The sequence below is a fragment of the Parasteatoda tepidariorum genome, chromosome 11, assembly GCF_982258835.1.
Source record: "Parasteatoda tepidariorum strain Cologne lab strain chromosome 11, Ptep-v5.0, whole genome shotgun sequence".
Taxonomy (NCBI): Eukaryota; Metazoa; Arthropoda; class Arachnida; order Araneae; family Theridiidae; genus Parasteatoda; species Parasteatoda tepidariorum.
In genome coordinates, this window is record NC_141765.1 from 5,187,951 (window position 1) to 5,210,026 (window position 22,076).

Sequence of the window (22,076 nt, forward strand, 5' to 3'; positions counted from 1 at the left end):
CACGTGTTATGTCCGATGTACTAGCAGGCCAAGATTTGAAAACATCAGCCAAAAATAGAGCAAAAGAGTCGGGTAAAAATCTGGCCAATAAAGCACTTGGGAAAATACAGTCAATGATTGGCAGTGGACGCTATAAAAGAAAACGCAAGACTAAGAAAAAGATCATTTCATCAAAGAAACAGAAAGTGAGAGGACGTGATATTTTCGACTCATCATGACGTTTCTTTTAAAAGGTTCCCCGGAATGTGTAAAGTCTGAACTGGAATTGTTTCAAATGCCCGGCACGCAAACAGTTATACAAAGTGGACAGTGGGTTGAATTTCACCCGTTATCGAATGTGTTTGATGGCGGACCCGTTGAATTTCATATATCTGGTTCTGGTGATGAATTTATTGATCTAAGCCAAACTCAGCTTCACGTACAAGCAAAAATTTTAAAAAACGATAATACCAATTTAACAGCTGATGATAAAATTGGTCCGGTAAATTTATTTTTACACTCATTATTTTCTCAAGTGGATATTTCTTTAAACGACCGCATCATATCTAATTCCAGCAATACTTATCCTTATCGATCTTACATTGAAACACTTTTAAACCATGGTTATGACAGTAAAACCTCCCAATTGACGGGCGAACTTTATTATAAAGATTCAAACGATGGTCTTAAAAAAAGATCAGATTATTTCAAGTTAAGTGCAACTGTGGATATGATTGGTTGTATTCATAGTGATTTGTTTCATCAAAACAGGTTATTATTAAACATGGTTGATATAAAAATTAAATTAAATCGTAGTAAACCCGAGTTTTGTCTAATAGGAAAGTCGGGATATAAAGTTGTATTGGATAGAATTTCGCTTTTAGTTAGAAAAGTACGTGTAAGTCCTGGAGTCATTCTAGGACACGCAAAAGCATTAGAAAAAGATACTGCAAAATATCCTATCAACCGAGTGCTCTGTAAAGTGTATTCCATTCCTAAAGGAAACATGTCATTTGTGCAAGACAATGTATTTGTGGGACAAATTCCTAAACGACTTATCATAGGATGTGTCGAAAATGATGCATTTCATGGAACATTTGAAAAAAATCCTTTTGATTTTAAACATTTCAATTTAAACTATATCGCCGTCTACGTAGATGGTCAACCAGTCCCCCATAATCCATTGGAACTCAACTTTTCACAAAAACAATATATAAGAGCTTATCAAAATTTATTCATGAGCACTGAGCATATGAGAAGTGAGGTAACTTTATTTCCAGAGAAGAATTTTGTGATGGTTACACTCTATATGCTTTTGACTTATCACCTGATTTATGTGATGGCGATCATTTCAATTTAATAAAGCACAGTAATCTACGAGTTGAAATGAAATTTGAGCAACCTTTAGAAAAAACAGTGTGCGTTATTGTGTTCGCAGAATTTGAAAACGTCATAGAAATTAACAAAGCACGTGACATTATATACGATTTTGGAAATTAAACAATGGATGGAAAAAAGATTTGTGAAATTTTATCAAAAGATCCAACAACAGCGTTTAGATTTAGAGGTGTTTACTCGAGAGATACAACACCCTTATTGCAAGAAAATGAAGCTATTATCGTCAACACTGATGAATCAACTTTACCAGGATCGCATTGGTTAGCTCTGTACATGACTGAAGGAAAAACACTGGAATTTTTCGATTCCTATGGCCATTCTCCAGATTTCTATGGACTTAATGTTTATAAATTATTTAATATTTCTAATGTATGTTGGAATTCTGTATCTTTTCAATCACTCACATCTAACGTATGTGGAGCCTATTGTATTTTTTTCATTTATAATCGTTGTCGCGACATATCTATGTTATCCATTATTAAAAATCTCAATGTAAATCGAAAAAATGATTTCGTCATGTATCAATTTGTGAAAAAGAAATTTGGAGTACGTTTTGCTTTCAAACAATAAAATTTTAATGTTTTAAAACGCTGTGATATTTTATTTTGTGTTTTTCTTTACATACCGTTATTTGAGTTATTTATTTTTAATAAATATTCTCGTTTATTAATTCTTTTCTATAAATTATGGAGTTCCCTAAACTTAGGCATTCGTTCACGTGCATTTTGGCTGGTCCAACAGGATGTGGAAAAAGCCAGCTCTGCCAAAAAATAATTGAATCTAAAATTATTGAACCTTTTCCAAAATCGGTTATTTGGTGTTATGGAGCGTATCAAGCTATGTTTGAAACAATACCGAATGTGACATTTCATGAGGGCGTTCCTTCTGATTTAAATACTATTTCAAATGCATTAATTATTCTCGATGATCTAATGTCTGAATTAGGCAGTAATTCCAAATTGACGCATTTATTTACTAAACATAGCCATCATCGTAATGTCTCCGTCATTTTTATCGTACAGAATATATTCCATAAAGGTAAAGAGATGCGAGAAATATCTCTAAATGCTCATTATCTTATTCTTTTCAAAAACCCACGTGATCAAAGTCAAATCACACATTTAGGCAGACAACTCTATCCAACAAAAGTGAAATTTTTCCAGGAAGTGTATCAAGACGCAACTTCGAAACCTTTTGGTTACCTACTAGTCGATTTAAAACCAGATACTGATGATAATATGCGCCTACGCACAGGTATATTACCGAAAGATAAAATGATCGTGTACCAACCACGATAGTCATTTGCCCATTAACCTTTCGTGCTAACTGTAATTTTAAGCACTTTAAATCACTTTGCCTTCATTAAAGCTCACAAAGAATAAAATAATCAAATGCGATTAGAATGTCGGACAGTAAACACTGTTGTCTCGAGGTCTTAAAAGCTGTGGCTAAATCAAAATCAAAGCGGAAATTTTTAAAACATTGTCCAGCAAAATCTATTAAACATATTTGTGAATGTGTATTTAATTTGTTAAAAGGTAATATTCCTCTCAATAAAAATCAAAAGAAGAAACTTTCACCTTTTAAAAGAAGCTTAAGAAAAATTGCAGACAAAAAAGTACCTTTATTCCGTAAGAGAGAAGTTCTTGTTCAACGAGGTGACGGGTTCTTAGGATTTCTGATTCCAGCGGCCATAACAGCTTTAACATCTTTGATCAATGGAGTACGCTAAAAAATTTATTCTTATGCCGGAAGATAGGCTGCAAACTAACACTGTAGAATATCTGTCAGAGTTGGATCAACAAATGCATGATATTTTAAAAAATAAAAATATTTCTGACAATGAAAAGGCAGAGTTATATGTACAAATTCTCCAAAAGTATGTTAAATTTCCTACTTTTTTGGAGAATAAAAATGAACCAGTGGAGGAGCGTTCAAATGAAGTGGAAGAAAAAACTAAAGATATTAAGGAAGAAAATATTTCAGAAAGCAGCAATTTAGTAGAAACGCAACTCATGAATATTGTACCCAAGAGTCAAAAGGAGAGAGCTAAAGAACTTTTACAATTCTTACAAGAGAATAAAGAACTGTTAACTTGGACTGAAAAAGGAGAAATTTTATATAGACAGAAACTTTTACCTGGAAGCAATATCACGCATTTGATAAATAATGTATTGAGAAATGAAAAGAAACAACCCAAAGGACAGAAAGAATTTTTCGAAGCATTAAAAGAAATGAAAATACCTGAAAAATTTGTAATTAATAAGAAATTACTTACCGAATCACCATCTGTAAATACTTCGCCTATGTTGTTTGCTAGAAAAAATAGATGGCTGAAATATTGAAAAATTTTGTAAAATATTTTTATAATGCGTTTTTTCAATAAATGACTTTTTTTAAAAAAAAAAAAATGTAACTCTCTCTCTCTTTCATTTTTATGAAAATATTCACTCACACACAGAAACACACACACACACACACACATCTCATTCAAAGATTAAAGAACCCCTTTTCCTCATCACCCGAGTGGGGTAAGGGTTAAGACGCGTTTTTTTTAAAGAGGTCAATCGCCAGGAGCCCTAATCCTCTCTTTGGTGGACAGATGATGTCAAAGGGATACCGTGTTAGGCTAACCCACAAGACATTGTTGTTGTTTTCAATATCCGTAAGGGAGCGTAGTCAGGTCTGGTTGAATCACCCGCTTGTCATAAACAACTTTGTACAGCTTCGTTTCAGGTTTGTTTATAACTTTTCTTCTTTTTGCGTCTCTGCAGATTTTGGTGGGGTTATGAAGGGAAATATGATCATCACTCAGCTCACAAACCATTTTCTTGACGGACTCGAAGTTTAACTTTTCAGAATTACGAAAATTTAGCGTAAAGCCTCTCACCTTGCAACATTGTTTACCATTAGCTGTTTCATACGCATAGTTCTTAGGCCCACCTTAATAAAAGAAAATAATAATAATTACAAAAATGAAGGGGAAAAAAAATCAAAAATTTCTAATGTATTATTATAGTTTGAATTGAAATTATATTCATTTTCCAAAGATATATCTAATTAGTATCTAAATGAAATAATAAATAAAATTTAAGAAAAAATCCTATTACCGGATACGAATGTTGTGATAACATCTCCATCCAACTCGTCCGTGAAATCCCCCAAGAAGTTTCCAATAGGAGGATCATTTTCACCATTTTGGGAATAGATGATGGAGTCTGTATCATGGTAAAGCACGCTCTCTCCCAATTTATCCATTTCCTCATACAGTTTCATCCTTGCCCATGAGGTTGTAAATGCGGCCAAGAAAATATTCGTTGATTTATCTTGCGGCACAAAATGTTTATCTGACTCCCAATGTATGGCAGCAACTTCTTCATTGAATAGATAGACATCTTTGATCTATTGGAAAAAAGTATACGGTATGTTAAATAGCAATGAAAATGTGTACAAACAATTTAATTAATTGAAAAAAGCTTACCTTTTTCGTAGTGTCAGCAAACATCTTATTGAAATCAGGAAGTGTATTAACATGCGTCAGTTGACTCTTATTACAGTTCATGCCCCATCTGAAAAAGGCAATAACTGCAATTAATGAAAATTGATACAATAGTCGTCATAGCAAAGTTGTTTAACAATAAATCTACGCTACCTTCCCCAAAAACTATTGAGTATCAGCTTTGCGACCTGCCGTCTTCCTAAATTTTTTATAATTTGAGAGTATTCAAGGGCAACACCTTCTTTTTCCATGTACTCTTCAATGTAGCGAAGACGATCTTCTTCTGATACACATTCAGCAGGCCAGCCACTAGACTCCTGCTTTATCTTCAAAAACAAGTCAATAAAGCTTTTGAAAAGAGAAGAAGAAGAGTTCTCAAAGTGGTACACTTCATGCAGAGGCGTATCTATGGAAAGAAGCGCCTATGGCAAATCTCTTACTGGCGCCCTTTCTAAAATATTGATATTCTCTTTTATTTTTCTTCCTTTTTTTATCCAATACAAAATAAAAGCATTGTTAGAAGTATTTAACTCTTTTGACAATATTGCAAAAAAACTGCATTGAATTTAAAATTAAATAAAAAAAAAACGAATTGATACATAAATAAATATAACAATAAAATCATCTCTTTTTAATTTACGTGTATTCGAAATCCTCATTGGTAAGTAATAAAGTACCTTTTTTTGTCATTTTTATAGAAGATTCTATTGCGTTTTCTCAATAGTCAATAAAAATTCTAACGAGCTGTTTAATTAGGCACAAATATATTTTAAAGTTTTAGAAATATAATTTGGTAACAAAAATATGCACACATAACAAATGTAGCTCTGAGTTACAGAAGAACCATAACATAACCGGATGATTACCCAACATTTTCCAAATTAAAACTGAAGGAAATAAATTTTTTTAAATAATCACGCTTTGCTAACATCAAAACAATAAAATCATCACGATATAATAAATTCATTAAAGATCACAGTGTAAATAATTTGCTAGGATAATTACAAATAAAACAGCTACAATCAAAAGATATATTTTGGTTAGTTTATTTACTGTTCAATAAAAAAACCGATGCTCTTAATATAATTAAGTTTTATAAACATCATATAATAAGAGATAACATAAAAATATATACACATAATTATATACAAAACACTAAACTTAATATCGACAATAATACATTCTTTATTGAGAAATAAATTAGAGGAAGTTGACGTTTTAGTTTTAAGGATATCTAGAAATAATTCTTCTGCTATCAGTAAAAAAAAGGCAAAAAGTAAAGAAATAGACCAGAATACATTCTGGTATGTGCAATTAAAAAACAAAGCAAATTATGAAAAATTCTCTTCGCATCACAATGGAACAAATTAAAGATAAAGCAAAACATTAAACAGATTTGAATTATAAATTTTTAGACGTTCAGTGCACACAAAAATAAATAAACGGACTACCCTGATAACTTTTGATCTAATGATCAGATAAACTTTATTCTCGTCTCAATGGTTCAAGGGGTGAATTAAAATATGATAATTAATAGGTCAGGTATGATAATTTAAGTTGCGAAATCAGATACCAAAACGTACTTTCTCTAAAGTTTCTGTTTATAGATGCCATTTCGCATTTTTACGACGAATTTGAATTTCTGAAACTCAAAATGTAGGGGGTAATCGCAATCTGAGAAGTACCTCGAGAAATTTTCAAGCAAAGTGAAAAAACATTTTTTGCACAATTATAAAGGTCAAAATAACTTTTAGTAAATATTTTTTATTTTATTTAATAATAGTCTTAAAAATTAGAATTGCAAGTAAGCATTATTTATATCGTTTTAAAAGAAGGTAATTTAACATGGGAAAATACAATAGTTCAGCAAAATTGGTCGAACAAATAATGAGAAATCAAATTTTAAATGTCCGACTTTTTTAAAATTCGATTTCTCGGGAATCCGAACTCCATATTCGAATTACATGAATTTTGACTAACCTGCAGAACGGTTTTAAAAAAGAAAAAAAAAATTAAAACTAATACAAATTAATTAGATATAAAAGTTGTTTTTAAGGAAAAAGAAATATATAAATCATTGAAATATTTGAGAAGATGACTTTTTGCATCTTTATGAAAATGCATTATAGGAATACACATGCTTCATAACTATACAGGCTCTAGTTTTTCAATGCATTGGATGCTTTTTTTATTATTTTTTTTAATTCTTAAAATAAAGATAATTATTTAATGAAAAAATATTATTGTGATTATATCTTTATTGATAACTTTTATTTTCAAGTTACTAAACTGTTGTAATGATTTGGTTATAAACTACATATTATAAACCTTAATATTATTTTGTTACTATTTTACTTTGATTATAAGAAATAAATATAATATATAAATAGAAGACACTTTATAAACCCATTTTAAAACAGTATACCATTTTTTTTTCAAGCAATATGATATGGAGTGACATAAATTTAATGAAAGTGATATATATTGTAAAAGACTTAAAAATTATAAAATTAGTATTTATATAAAATTGAAAAAGTAGTATTTATTTAATCTATTTTTTTTTAATGAAAGAAAATGGCAATTTGAAATAAAAGAAAAAATATAGGAGAAAGATTTGCAAAATTTTGTACCCGAGAAGTAAGGAAGCGTGCTCCATAACTCGAAGACAGTTTGATAAAATTTAATAATTCAAAACAAACATGTCTTCAAAAATTGAAAAGTTCTTTTTTTTCTTTTTAATTTGAAAATAGAAGAATTACTGAAATTCACATTTAAAAGCATTAAAATATAATAAAAATTGTGAGTGAATAATACTTCTGTAACTTAGAGTACAAAAAAAAATGCCAACAACTGACGATATGTTTCTTAATCTAACCATTCAAGGGAAAAAAGAAAAAATCGAAGTTTTACAAGTGGTAAAATTCAAAATTTATCCATTAATGAATAAAAATAAAAACATTTTTAGGTGGTTGGCAACTTGTGAACTTAATGAATGTTACAAACTTAATATACACAAAATTATTTATCTATCGCAATTAATTTTCAGGAAATTTTAAAAATTATGTACCCAATAACATTTGAAATATTAACATTTGTTGTGCTTTTATTACATATTAATTTTAATGATAATGCATTAACGAGTATTTAATCATAGAATGTATAATTATTAATACAAAACAATCAATGTGCATATTAAATGTTTTATCATAAAACAACAATAATAAAAACTAAAAAATATTATAAATATATATTATAGCAATTGGCATCCTTTTATATAAACATCATTTCTAGAAAATATAACGAACGTCTATAATACTAACCAATAATTTATGTATTTTAATTTAAATATTTAGGATTACATTTACAGGAGTACATTTATTTAAATATTTAGGAAATAATTACTTACAATCAAGGAAGAAAAATCCTACCACTTAAATAATTGAATGAATTTTGAAAGATGTAACTTATCAAATTAGATTATAAAATTCCAAAATAGACTTTAAATATTTATTTTCTTGAATTAAATTTAGAAATAACAACTAGTAGGAGCAGAATTTTTTATATGAGAGTGAACACCTAAGAACTTAACAATTACGTATGTCTTTATTTTTCAAAATAGTGGGGTGCATTGTGTATTCATGGTTAAATCGCGTCATTGGTTCAAATTAGTTGATGAGGCAGCAGAGGCACAGGCACCTCCTATTTTTAGTATTTCACACTTCTGTGGAGGTGATTCTCACCATGGGTGGCAAATATGTCCTGTTTTGCAAGGATTTACACTAATTTACAGCTGGGGTTCTTTTTGAAATCTATTCATCAGATCCCGAAAACGTTTTTCAAAGAGATTTTAACCCCTGATTAAACTAAAGATTTACAAGCATGAGACACCCCATGGTTTTTACATTTCTCTGTCCTCTGGTCATCACCAAAGATATCTGCCTGAAGGGGTTCCATCCTTTACTCCCGATTAATTGCCTTTTTAGAAGGACTACAGTCTTGCAATGTGATACGAAGAGGAGGAACGAATTGTTTATTTTTTCTCTTCGCTTGTGGTAGTGGAAAAATAAAGAAAATAAAAATTTATTGTGGATTCTCTGTATTCTGGTCTATCTTTTAAAATCTTTTCCAGTTTAAGAACAAGACACTTCTACAAAAAAGAGAATAAAGTTACAGGGGGATGTACTATGGGAGGTCTCACTTTCGTTTAGATAAGGGGAAAAAAAGTTTCTTTACATTTCTCACATACTTTTAAACATCTTAAGTTTCATTCGTTCGCCTTTCATTTTTTTAGTCTGTAATATTTTTGCATATGGATAAATATTTTAGATTTAAAAATTCAGTTTCTTTACTATAGTTTAATTTTAAAGTACGGTATTTTCAAATATGCATAAATAATATCAAATAATCTAAGTCGAAAAGCATTTTTTTAAGTAAATTATTTTAAATTGATTAGATTAAATTGATTGACAAATTAATTTTAAATATCAAAGTAAACTATTCTAAATAAAAATAAATAAGTATTTTTAGGATTTGTTTTCTGTTCTTATTATTGAAAAGTACATGATTTTAAATAAATACGTTATGCATAGCCGAAGAAAAAGACATTGATTTATATCGATATATTTACTACTCAAGAGCTACAACATCATACATAGCACAGGCTATATAAACCTTTGAAATATGGCATAATTTACATTAACACATAATAATAACATACATTCTTAATACTAGTACATATTCTATACTTTTGTAATTGAAATTATTTTATTTTGTTAATTATTTTATTTTTATATATAACCATGATTTTTTCAGGCTATTTCAGTGTTTTTCTTCCTTATGCAATATAATAGTTTGGCTATGAGTTAGTTTCAATAAAGTCTTATAAATAATGTCTTGTTTATTTAGAAGATTGTGAACTTTAAAACTCTTATGCGTGAATAACTCTTTTGAATGAACATTATTAAATTGCTTATTTTATGATCGCTTATACCAGAATTTTTTTTTTTTTGTTTCCTCAACTAATTTTACGTTTAGTTTATGCTTTATTTCTCATTTTTAATTGAAAAAATGAAATGCATAATACATTGAAAAGAGAAAAAAAAATTAAATTCTCTTAAATTTTCTATTATGAATAATGAGCTTATATTTTGTCTCTTCTTTTTTTTTCCGTATCGATAACTTAAATTCTTTCTATAACAGCTTTGACTTGTTGTGAAGCAATGATAAGCTGCATTTTCGAAAATTTTCAATTCATTTAAAATTATATATGTGGTTAAAAGCTCTTCGTAAATGGATTTTGATGAAAATTAAATGTGAATTATTTAGAAAATTTTCTAAAATCAAAATTTTTTTTATTGGAATGTATCAAAAAGTTAGCAAAGAGAGCAATAATTATAATTATTAAAAACTAAGCATTATTTTGGTTTTTGTTGAAATCGTCGTAAATATAGCAGCAGAAAAGAAAAAGTTATTTTTTTTTTCATTTGTTTATTTTAGTATTTATCGTGAATATATTCATGAACATTAAGAAATTATATTTAATCTGAATTGTTCGACGCTCGTCGCCTACTTTGGTTTTACGATTAGCGGTTCCCTTTCATACTTCACTCCCCCAGTGACAAAAAGAGTCCTTCAAAGGACGATGTCTTCTTTTCGACTCACATTATTTTAAAAAGGCGCATATATATATATATATATATATATATATATATATATATATATATATATATATATATATATATATATATATATGCGATATATATATATATATATATATATATATATATATATATATATATATATATATATATATATATATATATATATATATATATATATATATATATATATATATATATATATATATATATAAATATATATATATATATATATATATATATATATATATATATTTAAAAAAACACCTAATAAAATTTTTAAGTAAAAATATCGTTCATGTTCATCGATTTTGCGCCTTTCTGAATTAATGCGCCCATGGCATTCGCCATACTTGCCATACCCTAGATACGCCACTGACTTCATGAACCTGAAAAAAAATATACATATACATATATATTAGTACGACACAACATGTAAAAATGCATAGTTTTTACCGAATAACAATTTTTTTTTTACCTCTCTTATCTCATAGCCTTTCCTTAGAGCTAATTTCACCTCTTCTGTGACCCACGTTCCTGTTAGATTTCTTTCGTTCTCTGAGTGTGTACAGGAACTTTGTTGCTTAGTTTCAGCACAAGTCCTGCACAGCGGAAACATAAGTTTGTTGAGGCAGCGATATGGCAACACTGGTAAGTATAACTGCCTAGGAGGAGCAATGGTGCACTTTATCAGTCCAAAATAACTCTCCAATGAAGCAAAATCTTTGGTGATGATGGTCGGGTGTCCAACCGGATACTTACAGTATTTATTAACCTGTAAAGACAAAAAATAAATAAATAAGAAATTAGCAAACAACAATAATTATACATAAGAAATTACGCAAATAGGAAATGAAGCAAATTTAAAAATATATGTATATATTTACCCATGGATAAAGGGACGTGAAATCCACATACTTTGCATTTCCTTCATGATAAAGCTTAACGGCATTCGTACGTCCCCCATAAAACGCATCTCGAGGAACAAGGCGATCTCTCACCGTGTGTGAGAGCAAAAATTTCTTTACATCTTCATCATTTCTTTTCATTTTCACAAAGTCATGTTCCCAGCATTCTATGACATGGTAACCTAAGGAACGAAGATCCTCTGTCGTACGTTGCGTTTTTTGGAGTAGTGATGCCATCGTTACCCCTTTTAAAGGATGAGAAACATCTCGATCGAAACAAGTATCACATCCATGGAAAAAACATCCCTAAAAATAAATACATAGAGCACTAAGTTTCATCATTTTTAACAAAAATAATTAGCAATATTTAAAAAACTCAACTCACCTGAAATTGATACACTGTGTTCGTTTCAGAACAAAAGCCATCTACATAAATGCCTCCAACTTTACATTCACCGGTACCATTCAAAGCATGTTGTATAGCAATACCTTCTTTCTCTGCTGTAAAATCGAGCCACCGTATGGAATCTGGACTGTAATTTGTACTGGATGTATATCCCAATACCGGAACCATACCGATCGTGTCAGGTTGAATACAAGAGCTTCGAAACACAGCCATGCTTGATGATGCTATTGTAATGTACCTGTTCAGGGAGAAAAAAGTTAATACAAAATAATAACAACAATAAATTGTTCTATATTCACATTAAAAATATATATTTCACCTGAAAGGATCCACATTAGCTATGTCTAAAAACTGCTGTCTAAATTCCAAGCAACATCTCCTGAGTATATCAACATCAGATCTGAAAGTAAAAGAAAAAATAAATAATATATGTATATATGATTATATGTATAATATATGTATATATGATTATATGTATAATATATGTATATATGATAATATATATATATATATATATATATTAAGAAGAAAAATCCATTACATTCTGTAAATATAAAAAAATTTTCTTACCTACAGTATTCAAGCATTTCTTTTTGAAAATCAAATTCCAGGTGTTTATTTTCCTCATACCACTGGAGAAACCGTTTCCGGGCGTCACTCCCCATGCTGTCCGGGCTATAAAAGGAATGATCAGGCATCTGGCCTCTATATGCTTGATTTTCTGGTCGATTGAAGAGATGTGGGAAGTATCCTTTTTTTAATTCAGAAATACCAAAACATGAGGGCAATTTTGATAGTGCCATGGGCATAAAGTTTAAGGAGTCAATGATGCGGATGTTTAGAGAATTGTGACGTAAACTCATCAAACTAGATCCATTCGGTATAACATCCGGAGTTGTTCCTTGTCGGAGCAGCCATCCCATTATAAACTGTCCATCAAACCTAAGTATTCAAATAAAACATTTTGAAACACATTTTTTTTTTCAGATGAAACACAATTAAGAAAAGGATTTTTGAAACTAAAAAGAAAAATATTTTAAGTAAAAACTTACGCTTTCATATTGTGGGCGATTGCAGTGAATCCTTTATGCTGACGTGTAAAAAGCCAGGAACAAAAATCATCACAAGCCGAATAACCCTTAAATATGTTTTCAGCCCCGTCAGCATACTGAGCCACAGCAAAATTAACTATGTGCTCCCCTGTAGACTGATCAGTTTCAAAATCGAAAAAAATCAATTTATCAGAGGGCTCTTGTGGCTTGATGGTCTGTAAGAAACATCTATGCTTTGCAGCCTCCACAAAGGTTTTGCAGGAGGGACATTTTGTTGTCCAACATTGGTGAACCTCAGGTGGGCATTCTCGCCTTCGAATCACTTTACAGCAGGTGCGACATTGATAAAGCTAAAACAATAATAAAAGGTTTGTTTTATTTACTATAATATTTATATATACTCAGATACAATTTTTTTCTTCTTACTTACCCTATCACACAAAGAGTTTTCTTGCAATCCTATAGTAGACTTATGAGCATTAAGACATTCTCTAGATCTACATAGCCTGAAACAATCTACGCATCTTATTTTTTGTCCCTCCTCGCACTTCACTCTGCTGCAGATTCTACACGAATTCGGACAAAAATGATTCTCAATATGTGAAAATGGCTTTTCACAATGTTCGCAGTAAAATATGCTTCCATGGTAGCCTTTCATGCTTTTGATTACGTCATAGTGATTATTTGATAATAGCAGGTTGATTCTTCTTTCTCGATGCTCTCCTTTATAAGCAACCTGAAATGTATAGTTGTATGAGTTATTTATATAAAACAGTATTCTTTAATTTATTCTTAGTAGTTAAAGAAAAAAAATTAATATAGTTTCTTTTTTCTTAACAAAATATTAATTAACTCAATTTGTACTATACTAATTTTATTAATTTTATTAAATTAAAATGAAGATAATTTTTTTCTCTAATATATCAATAATTTTAAAATGATTTATATCATCTTAAATACACATAACATTAAAAAAGAGTAACATTCTTTTCAAATTATATATGAGATTAATGTATAAATATCGAATAAAGAAAATCAAAGTATATTACCTTGTTGTTGTTTTCAAGAACAGTAACAGATATCTGGATATTCAAAAACCTTTCAAATATCGCCACTTCGTTGAACGTACAGGGGCCTAATGGTACTCCAGCCGCCGCATGCAGTTCCTTAGCCTTGTTTAGAAGAGCTGGTCGATTTTTTCGCCTCAAAACATCAATCAGCTTTCGATCGTTATCCAAATGTGCTATAGCATATACAATGGCTTTCGCACAGCACAGCCCAAGATCATCTGGCTCAATGGCTAAAATGGAATTCTTAGATTTCCTATCCTTCAAAATATTTACTACTTTCCCTCTTCCAGCACCGACATCTCTTCGTATAGTTATAATGTCAACAAAAAATCCCGTGTCTAACTCTATTTGGTCCTTAGACTGCAAAACTTTAACAACACATGCTGTAACTTTCTCGGCAGTCATTTCTGATACGGGCATTAAACAGGTTGATATGGGCTTGTCCAGTCCTTCTGCCTGTATGCAGAATCTTATTAAATCTGTCGGGTTTAAAGGAGGTGATCCATCAGTCGGGTTACGTACTCTTTGAATTAGTAGTTCAAATAGCTGCATGACTGTGTCAACCACGGTGACTAAAGGGGTACCACGCAAACTATCAGGCAAGCGATCCGGATCCACACGGGCTCTGAAACAAACTTGGTCCGCATTATATTTCTCGTTCCTTCTCCCTGAGCGAAGTTCCAATATAATAGCAGAATTTAACTATAAAATAAAAACATTAAATAAGTATAAATTAAATATATATTAAATAAATATAAATTAAATACATATTAAATAAATATAAATTAAATACATATTAAATAAAATAAATTCATATTAAATAAATTAAAAACCTATAACATAAATAAAAGTTAAATAATTAAAAATACAAAATAAATAAATAAAGAAATAAATAAACAAATTATTTAAAACTTACTTCATTTGTTGGAACTGGAGCCGGTACACCTTCCACAAACACTGATCCTGCACTAGAAGGTCCTGGCTGATTCTGATATAGAAATAAAAAATACATAAAAATAAATAAATAAATGAATAAAAACAAATTTTCCACTGAAAGTTTTTTTAAACAGCTGAATTAAAAATATTATTACCTCAAATCCCGAACCCACTTGATAATAAAGAGGCAGATTTCGAAACACCTGAGTCGCCTCAACAAAACCTTGCGAGATTTCCCCAATTAAATTCTCTTCGTTTTCCAGAAATTGTTGCGTAAATTCTCCCAAAAGCTAAAATTAGAGTTAGTGATTGAAAAAAATATATATATTTATGTCAAATAACAGTTAATATTCTTTAACAAACAAATATTATGCAATAACAAATATAAATTATGAATAGCAAAAATTATACAACTATTACCTCATCATCTAATTCACTAAATTCAAAACCTGGTTCACTAAAATCCGTTCCCTCATCATCATCATGCTATAAAAATAAAAAAATATTTTTTTTCACTATCTTTATAAATAAAGTTAACAAAAAAAAGTTTGGTAAATTAATTCAAATATACAAGCATAAAAAATAACTTTGCGAATTTTATAAATGAAAGCAGCTTATTAACTCAAAAAAAAACAAACAAATGGACATTAAGAATAAAGTAAATATAAATAAAATCAAAACTCAAAGGTAAATAAATAAATTTAAAAAGCTCTAATGTAGCTCAATACTCGCTAACTTTTGAATATACAGAAAAATTACAACTAATAGTATGTAAAATAAAAGCAGCTTAAAGGTAGAACACAAATAAAACTTAAGATACTCCATATACTTTTAAGAATATAAGAAAATATAATTAAAAATGTAAAATATAAAAAAAATTAATAGTAAAATAAAAGAAAAGAATTAATTAAATAGAAATTGTTTAATAAAATAATGAAGGGAATATTACTTACTTTTTTTCCAGAATCTCTTGTTCTCTTAGACATGGCTGGTAATCCAAAGTTTAGGTAGTCCGCTTAATACGCAAATCGATAATTCAAAATAAAATTCTTGCTGCACAAAAATTACAAGCACAACATAGGGAATAATATTTCCAACATAATTGTCATCCGTGAAGCAGATCTATATATACTGATTGTTATCAAGACTATTGATATAGATAAGCTCTAACTATGTCCTTCCCATACCCTCGTGTATATAGATAAACTATATCCTTACAGTTGTGATTAACTAATAAAATAAAGATAAAACTCAAAGGATACGGAGTTCTATTTTGTTAAATTTTTGTGAGAAATAGTAATAATCCCACGCTCAATAATCAGTGATATGCTTTAAATTCTCACTTATTGATAAAATGTTCCACACAGATAAAACTCAAATGTCGCATAGTGAGATTTATCTTCTTAATTTTCATGAGAAATATTTGTATTCTCACGTTCTATAATAAGTATGAAGCACCATGTTATACTTGATATTATGACTAATTGATAAAACGTGTGTAAACCCCAAACGGCCTGGATAGAAATTATCGGTGTAAAATTTTGTGAGAAAGTGATCTGTTCAAGTTCCGTAATCAGTATCCGTTAAAGATACTTTTTATGTGTACTCTTAATTTAAAAATAAAGTAAGTTATTTGCATTATTATAACATTAAATAATAATAAAATGAATATGTTTTTGAATATAAATGAATTTATAGCGGCAAAAATTCCCCATTGTATGTATCTTACATTTAATTCATTTGTAATTTTAAGGAAAATTTAATATATAATTGATAATATAATGTAAATATGTCGTTATTCATTTTCTAATATAAATTATTTCAAATATTTTTCATGAGATTAAAAAATAAGTAATTTTATATTTCAATAAAATTAATTTAATTGATAAAATTATAAGTTTTAAAGATGAAACAAGTTTTTATTTAAATATATGATTGAATGAACACCGCAGATATATTGCTATATATTAGTTTTTTTAAATTAGATAATTTTTTTTCATTAAAATAAAATTTATATTCTTTAAATATCTATATTAATGCGTCTTTCAAAACTAAAAATTAGGTGCAGCCAAAGCCATCTGTTCAGTTTTCATGAACCTTACTTATCGTCGGACTAAGCATGGGAGATTTTCGTGGTTTTCCTCTTCATATAGGGTGGGCAGTCACAAAGTCCTGTTCGAAGACATGTATTGTCTCAAGATCTAGGAGTTCCCTTGTCTCCTGGGTTCAAAAATGACAAGACTACATTTGATAGCCGTAAATCCGAACGATGGTGATAAATATCTAATCTTATAAAATAATATTCATTGATTTAAAAATTAATATACCTTTAATTCTAATACTTTTAATATTCACAGTACTAAATAAATACAATTTTTTATTTTAATATTGAATCCATTTATTTAAAATGTTTTCATTATTATTGATTAGGTTAATAATAATTACAGTCATTTATATCAACTATACTTATATTAAAAATAAGCATTCGTGGGTCAGTGGTTATGATATCCAACTACTGACCCACGAAGGTTTTTTAATGGCGTGAGTTTGATCCTCAGCCTTAATTATATTTAATAAATAATATTAAAAACAGATTTAAATAATAAAAATAGATTTAAAGTTATTTTATTCCACATAGATGGCGCCACTAGATCAAAAGCATGATATCATTTATGTGTTATGTAATAAAAGATGACGTCATAACTTCATAATATACAATATCTCCCCAAATAACAAAGTTTCTAAGTGTTGCCATCCTTAAAAACTAATAATAAGTGTTGCCGCCCTCAAAAAACTAATAAATTAAATAATATTTAAAAAAACGAAACTAAATTAAAAACAGAAACCGAAACTAAAATATATTAGGCTTAAGAAAAAAAGAAATAAGCTCCCCATGACGCTGCAGGCGAAGTTTCGATTTTCAGGCGGGCAGAAATAAGCAAGCGGGCAGAAATAAGCAACTTCCGGTTTATGGGCGGGCAGAAATAAGCACATCCGGTTTATGGGCGGGCAGAAATAGGCAACTTCCGGTTGAGGCAGAAATAAGCACCGGTTGACTGTGACGTCACTTCCGTCCCCTCTAGTGAGGCGCCTACTACTAGCAGGTGTCGATCATCGCGCTCTGACGTCACCTTCTGTCGTCCAGTGCCTGTTTTTCGAGTTGTTCGGTGCTCGTCGGTCCACTGCTTCCAAACTCGCATCACTGTGGAACTGTTCCGCTGCATACGAGCTGCTATTGCGCGATAGGAAAATCCTCCTTCTCGAAGGCCGATTATCCTCCCTCGTTCAAACTCCGTAAGTTGCTTGAATTTCTTATTCTTCCGTCGTGGAGGCATACTCAGGTCTCACTAAACGTTTGCCACTAACAAATAATCATAGACTATTTTCAACGTCCCGCTACAGCACTTTATTTATACGCTTTCAGCATCAATTCAGAGGGCGCTGCGCGCGCCACGCACGCGCGATGGCTCTGAATCTTTATTAATTTGCATAATATCCTATAATTGACATTTGCTGCGAATTTCATTTGATTCTGATGATTCCTTCATGGTGTTGCATTTTCTACAAACAGCAGTTTATATTAATGTCTTGTTTGCAACCAATCTTCTCTTATTTTAATAGTCATTAAGTTGATTTAAGGAGAAATTTAAGAAGAAGACACGATGGATAGAAACAAAATTGACAAATGGGTTGCATGTAAAATTATCCTCATTTGTCCTGATATTTAGTTTTCAGTCATCTCTTCAGAACATCTTTTTCTGTATCAACACAAAGATTTTGTAATAATCGATTTGAAGAATCGAAAGATTTAGAATTTTGACCAAGCATCTTTTTATTTTACGAAATAATGCTAGTAAAAGAAGCAAAATCTAAGAAATCATACTTGTGGACCGTTAACTATTTATATACAAAAACAATTTAAGCAATTTAATTTTAACCAGTTTATGACATCACATTATTAAATTCACCCCCGCTATTAATATTTAATCCGATAAATGTTTCCTATCTTTAAGCATTATAAGTAGCACTCAAACTTAGGAGATAACTTTATTTCATTTTCATCACGTATAAAAAAGTACTTTTAAGTACTTGATTCATAAGATCAGTGGCGTACGCAAGGGGGGTTTGAACACCCCCCTTGAGCTCAGACAAAATGGCAAAAATAAACATTTTAGTAGAAATTTTTCGGGTATTATTTTTTAAGACTATACATTTTTATTTGCCTTATGCCTACCTTTTTATCTCACGGTATTTCTCAGAATACTGAAAAAAACATTTACTATAATAGGGTTGTACTTTTGAAACCAAATTCACGTGGTACTGTTATGGACTGGTTCCTTTCTGTTCTGCCAGTCGCGATAGTTTTCGAGACTGGCTGTCATTCGCGAGGTCTTTACGCGATGATTCTGGAATCTTAGACGTTCTGTCGTCTTTGAGACAATTCGAGAATTTTGGAGATGCGGTGAAAAATTATATAAAAAGGGGAACGGAGTACAATGTAAGTTTTTCTGTTGTACAGAAATGTGATACTTCCGTTGAAGAAAACGTTTCTAGCATAACAAAATCTGATGAATGTGAAAGTGGCCCTCAATCTCAAAGTGTTACTTCCCACCCATATGACATTGGACTTTTTTCAGAAGATATTACATGCGAGAAGATATTACATTATGTTCTTAAACTTAAAAAATCAAATCAAAATTTAACTAAACAATGTTGTCTAAATAAAAAGTCAAAACTGTCTAGCTGTCTAAATTAGAGAAATAATAGTGCTTTATTGCATACTCGAATTTCTTTTAGTAGCTTCAGTAAATTATGAACACCCCCCTTGAAAAAATTCTGCATACGCCACTGCATAAGATACATATACAAATTTTACTTAGTAAGTAAAATTTGTATTTACAGTACAGTGTAAGATACATATAAAAATTTTACTTAATTAAATATGTAGTAAAATTTTTGAGATATTTTAGCTTTACAAAAGGAATTTTAAGTCTCCCTTTTAGCCATGTTACTGAAAACCTTAAACTTTTAAATTACCGGGATAGGAATTTCCATTATGAGTATGTATTTTTCATTGTTCTTGGTAGTGCATAGAAGGAGTTACTCGGTCTTCTTTTAAAATCCTGAACTGTGCCTCAAGAACGATTGCAAAATCCACTTTTTACTTATGGCCGGGGTAGCATGGTCGGTAGGGCGCTGGGCCCATGTCCGAGAGCTCGTGGGTTCGAACTCCACCGGCCGAAGTCTCCCCGTGTAGTTGGTGACTGATGCACGTTAAATTCTGCCGTGTCGCAAAGTCCTCCATGTTCCCGTAACAAATCAAAACCTCTGGGGGTACTGGATTGGAGATCGATCGTTCTCGGATTCAGGTCAAAATTACGATCTGTGGATGAATGAATGGGTCCTCCTTATAAATGGGTGTTATGTATGGTGTGGCAGAAGTCGAATTCTTGGTCACAGATGGCGCCACTGAAAAATAAGAACAATCGCACCCCCTATGCCTAATTGCATACGTCAGCAACAACAACCTGTTCTTCGTATGGAGTAAAAAAGAGTAAACAATGAATATATCAGTGTTTAATTACACTGTGGAATACGCGCAAAACAGAAAGACATAACAACAAAATTGAAAAAGAAAAAATTATTTAAATTTTTTTATTTAGTATTTAATATGGCTCTAAAGTGTGACTTTACATAATTATAATGAGCGAAACACATTTTCAGTTGTTCATTATGATTAAACTTGGTCATGTAATACACGAAAAAGATTTGCTAGATTTTTAAGAAACATATTATTTTACATAAAATGGTTTGATTAAAAAATATAACTAAATGTGTTAATTTATATCAATTTATTTTAGAAGTTAAAACCCAATTTTCAAGCTGAAATAGTATAGCTGAATAGTACTCAAACTCAAAGAATATTTGGCTAGAAATTTTTTTTCTCCAGATATAACAGATATTTTAATATAACACACTAGAATAAGTTATTAGTAAAATAATAAAATCACAGGAACCCAAGTACTTAAGTTTTTGAATTTTAGCACTGAATAAAAAGTTCATGTTTATTTCATCATTCTGATATTTTCGCCATTGCAAATACAATACTATTTACTCTAATTTCATTCAGATGTTGACAAAAGACAATCTAATGACCCGTCAAAGTTTCTTACAGTAATGTAGAAGAGTCAGAAGATGTAAGAAGTTCTCATTTTTCACTTAAAACTGTAAGAAGGGAAGCAGAAAATAAACCAGTTTATTGAATCAAAATATACAGGCAAGTTCTTCATAATTCCAAATTTTCGGCGTATCAGTTTTATAATAAAGCGTTTACTCTGGTTTTTGGAGTGGTTAGTAGTGGTATTAATGTTTTTTTTTCTTTTCTTGCTTGAATGAAAGTTTGAGAAAACAATCATATTTTGCATTACACGTAAAGGGGAACCACGAAAATATCTTTCAGATTGCTTGATTCCATTTAAAAGTTTAGTAATCGCAATGAATTTTTTTATAAGGAATAATTTTTTTAAAATTATCTTTGAGAGACTTCTTTGTGAATATAACGAGATGTTCTTCATATTTTTGTAGTTCTTAACTCAACCCGAAAATCAGAGTAGCTCGCTATTTAAGTATCGGAATAAAACCATATTTATGAAAGTTATAAAAATAATTCATTATAATGAAGATTAAATTGAAATTAACATTATCAAATTTTGCGTTACACGCTAAGAAAAACAAACGAAAATGTTATTCAGATTGCTTTTATTAGTACATAAAATAAAATAATTTGCACTTTAAGCATCGTAGCAAAATTATATTTATGAAAATTAAAAGATTAGTTTCTTTTAATTAAGATTAAATCAAAATAATCGCATTTTGCGTTACACGCAAAGGAAAACCATGAAAATGTTTTTTAAATTGGTTGGTGATAGTAATAGGATTCAAGCAAAGTGTTCATCATCATCTCAATGAAAATATTTTTTACGAACAGCCATTTTTTAATTTTTATTAACTCTTATAGATAGGGTACCATATTTCTGAAAAGAACGAAAAGCTCTTCTTATTAACTGAACCCAGAAATTAAAGTAAGTCGAAAAGTGAGTTAAGTATCGAAGTACAATTGCTATAAAAATAACCTATTTTAATTGAAATTATAAAAATTTTTGTTACACGC

General features: G+C 29.9%; 4 protein-coding genes across 4 annotated transcripts; all 4 read right to left on the reverse strand.

Moving 5' to 3' along the window:
• Positions 1-3,853: 3,853 nt before the first annotated feature.
• On the reverse strand, positions 3,854-4,952 carry LOC147801196 (uncharacterized). The gene is made up of 3 exons (XM_087154699.1): positions 4,859-4,952; positions 4,488-4,779; positions 3,854-4,320 (listed from the first exon to the last, which is right to left on the reverse strand). Exons 1-3 carry the CDS (start codon positions 4,937-4,939, stop codon positions 4,034-4,036), a joined length of 660 nt encoding a protein of 219 aa, XP_087010825.1. The 5' UTR covers positions 4,940-4,952; the 3' UTR covers positions 3,854-4,033.
• A 73-nt stretch (positions 4,953-5,025) lies between these two features.
• LOC147801197 (uncharacterized) lies at positions 5,026-11,807 on the reverse strand. Its single transcript, XM_087154700.1, has 3 exons — positions 11,421-11,807; positions 11,012-11,308; positions 5,026-5,298 (listed from the first exon to the last, which is right to left on the reverse strand). Exons 1-3 carry the CDS (start codon positions 11,676-11,678, stop codon positions 5,026-5,028), a joined length of 828 nt encoding a protein of 275 aa, XP_087010826.1. The 5' UTR covers positions 11,679-11,807.
• LOC147801198 (uncharacterized) lies at positions 11,747-13,679 on the reverse strand. Its single transcript, XM_087154698.1, has 4 exons — positions 12,900-13,679; positions 12,418-12,789; positions 12,167-12,247; positions 11,747-12,085 (listed from the first exon to the last, which is right to left on the reverse strand). Exons 1-4 carry the CDS (start codon positions 12,905-12,907, stop codon positions 11,818-11,820), a joined length of 729 nt encoding a protein of 242 aa, XP_087010824.1. The 5' UTR covers positions 12,908-13,679; the 3' UTR covers positions 11,747-11,817.
• A 227-nt stretch (positions 13,680-13,906) lies between these two features.
• On the reverse strand, positions 13,907-15,891 carry LOC147801199 (uncharacterized). The gene is made up of 5 exons (XM_087155182.1): positions 15,859-15,891; positions 15,326-15,391; positions 15,061-15,195; positions 14,886-14,957; positions 13,907-14,671 (listed from the first exon to the last, which is right to left on the reverse strand). Exons 1-5 carry the CDS (start codon positions 15,889-15,891, stop codon positions 13,907-13,909), a joined length of 1,071 nt encoding a protein of 356 aa, XP_087011308.1.
• Positions 15,892-22,076: the final 6,185 nt, after the last annotated feature.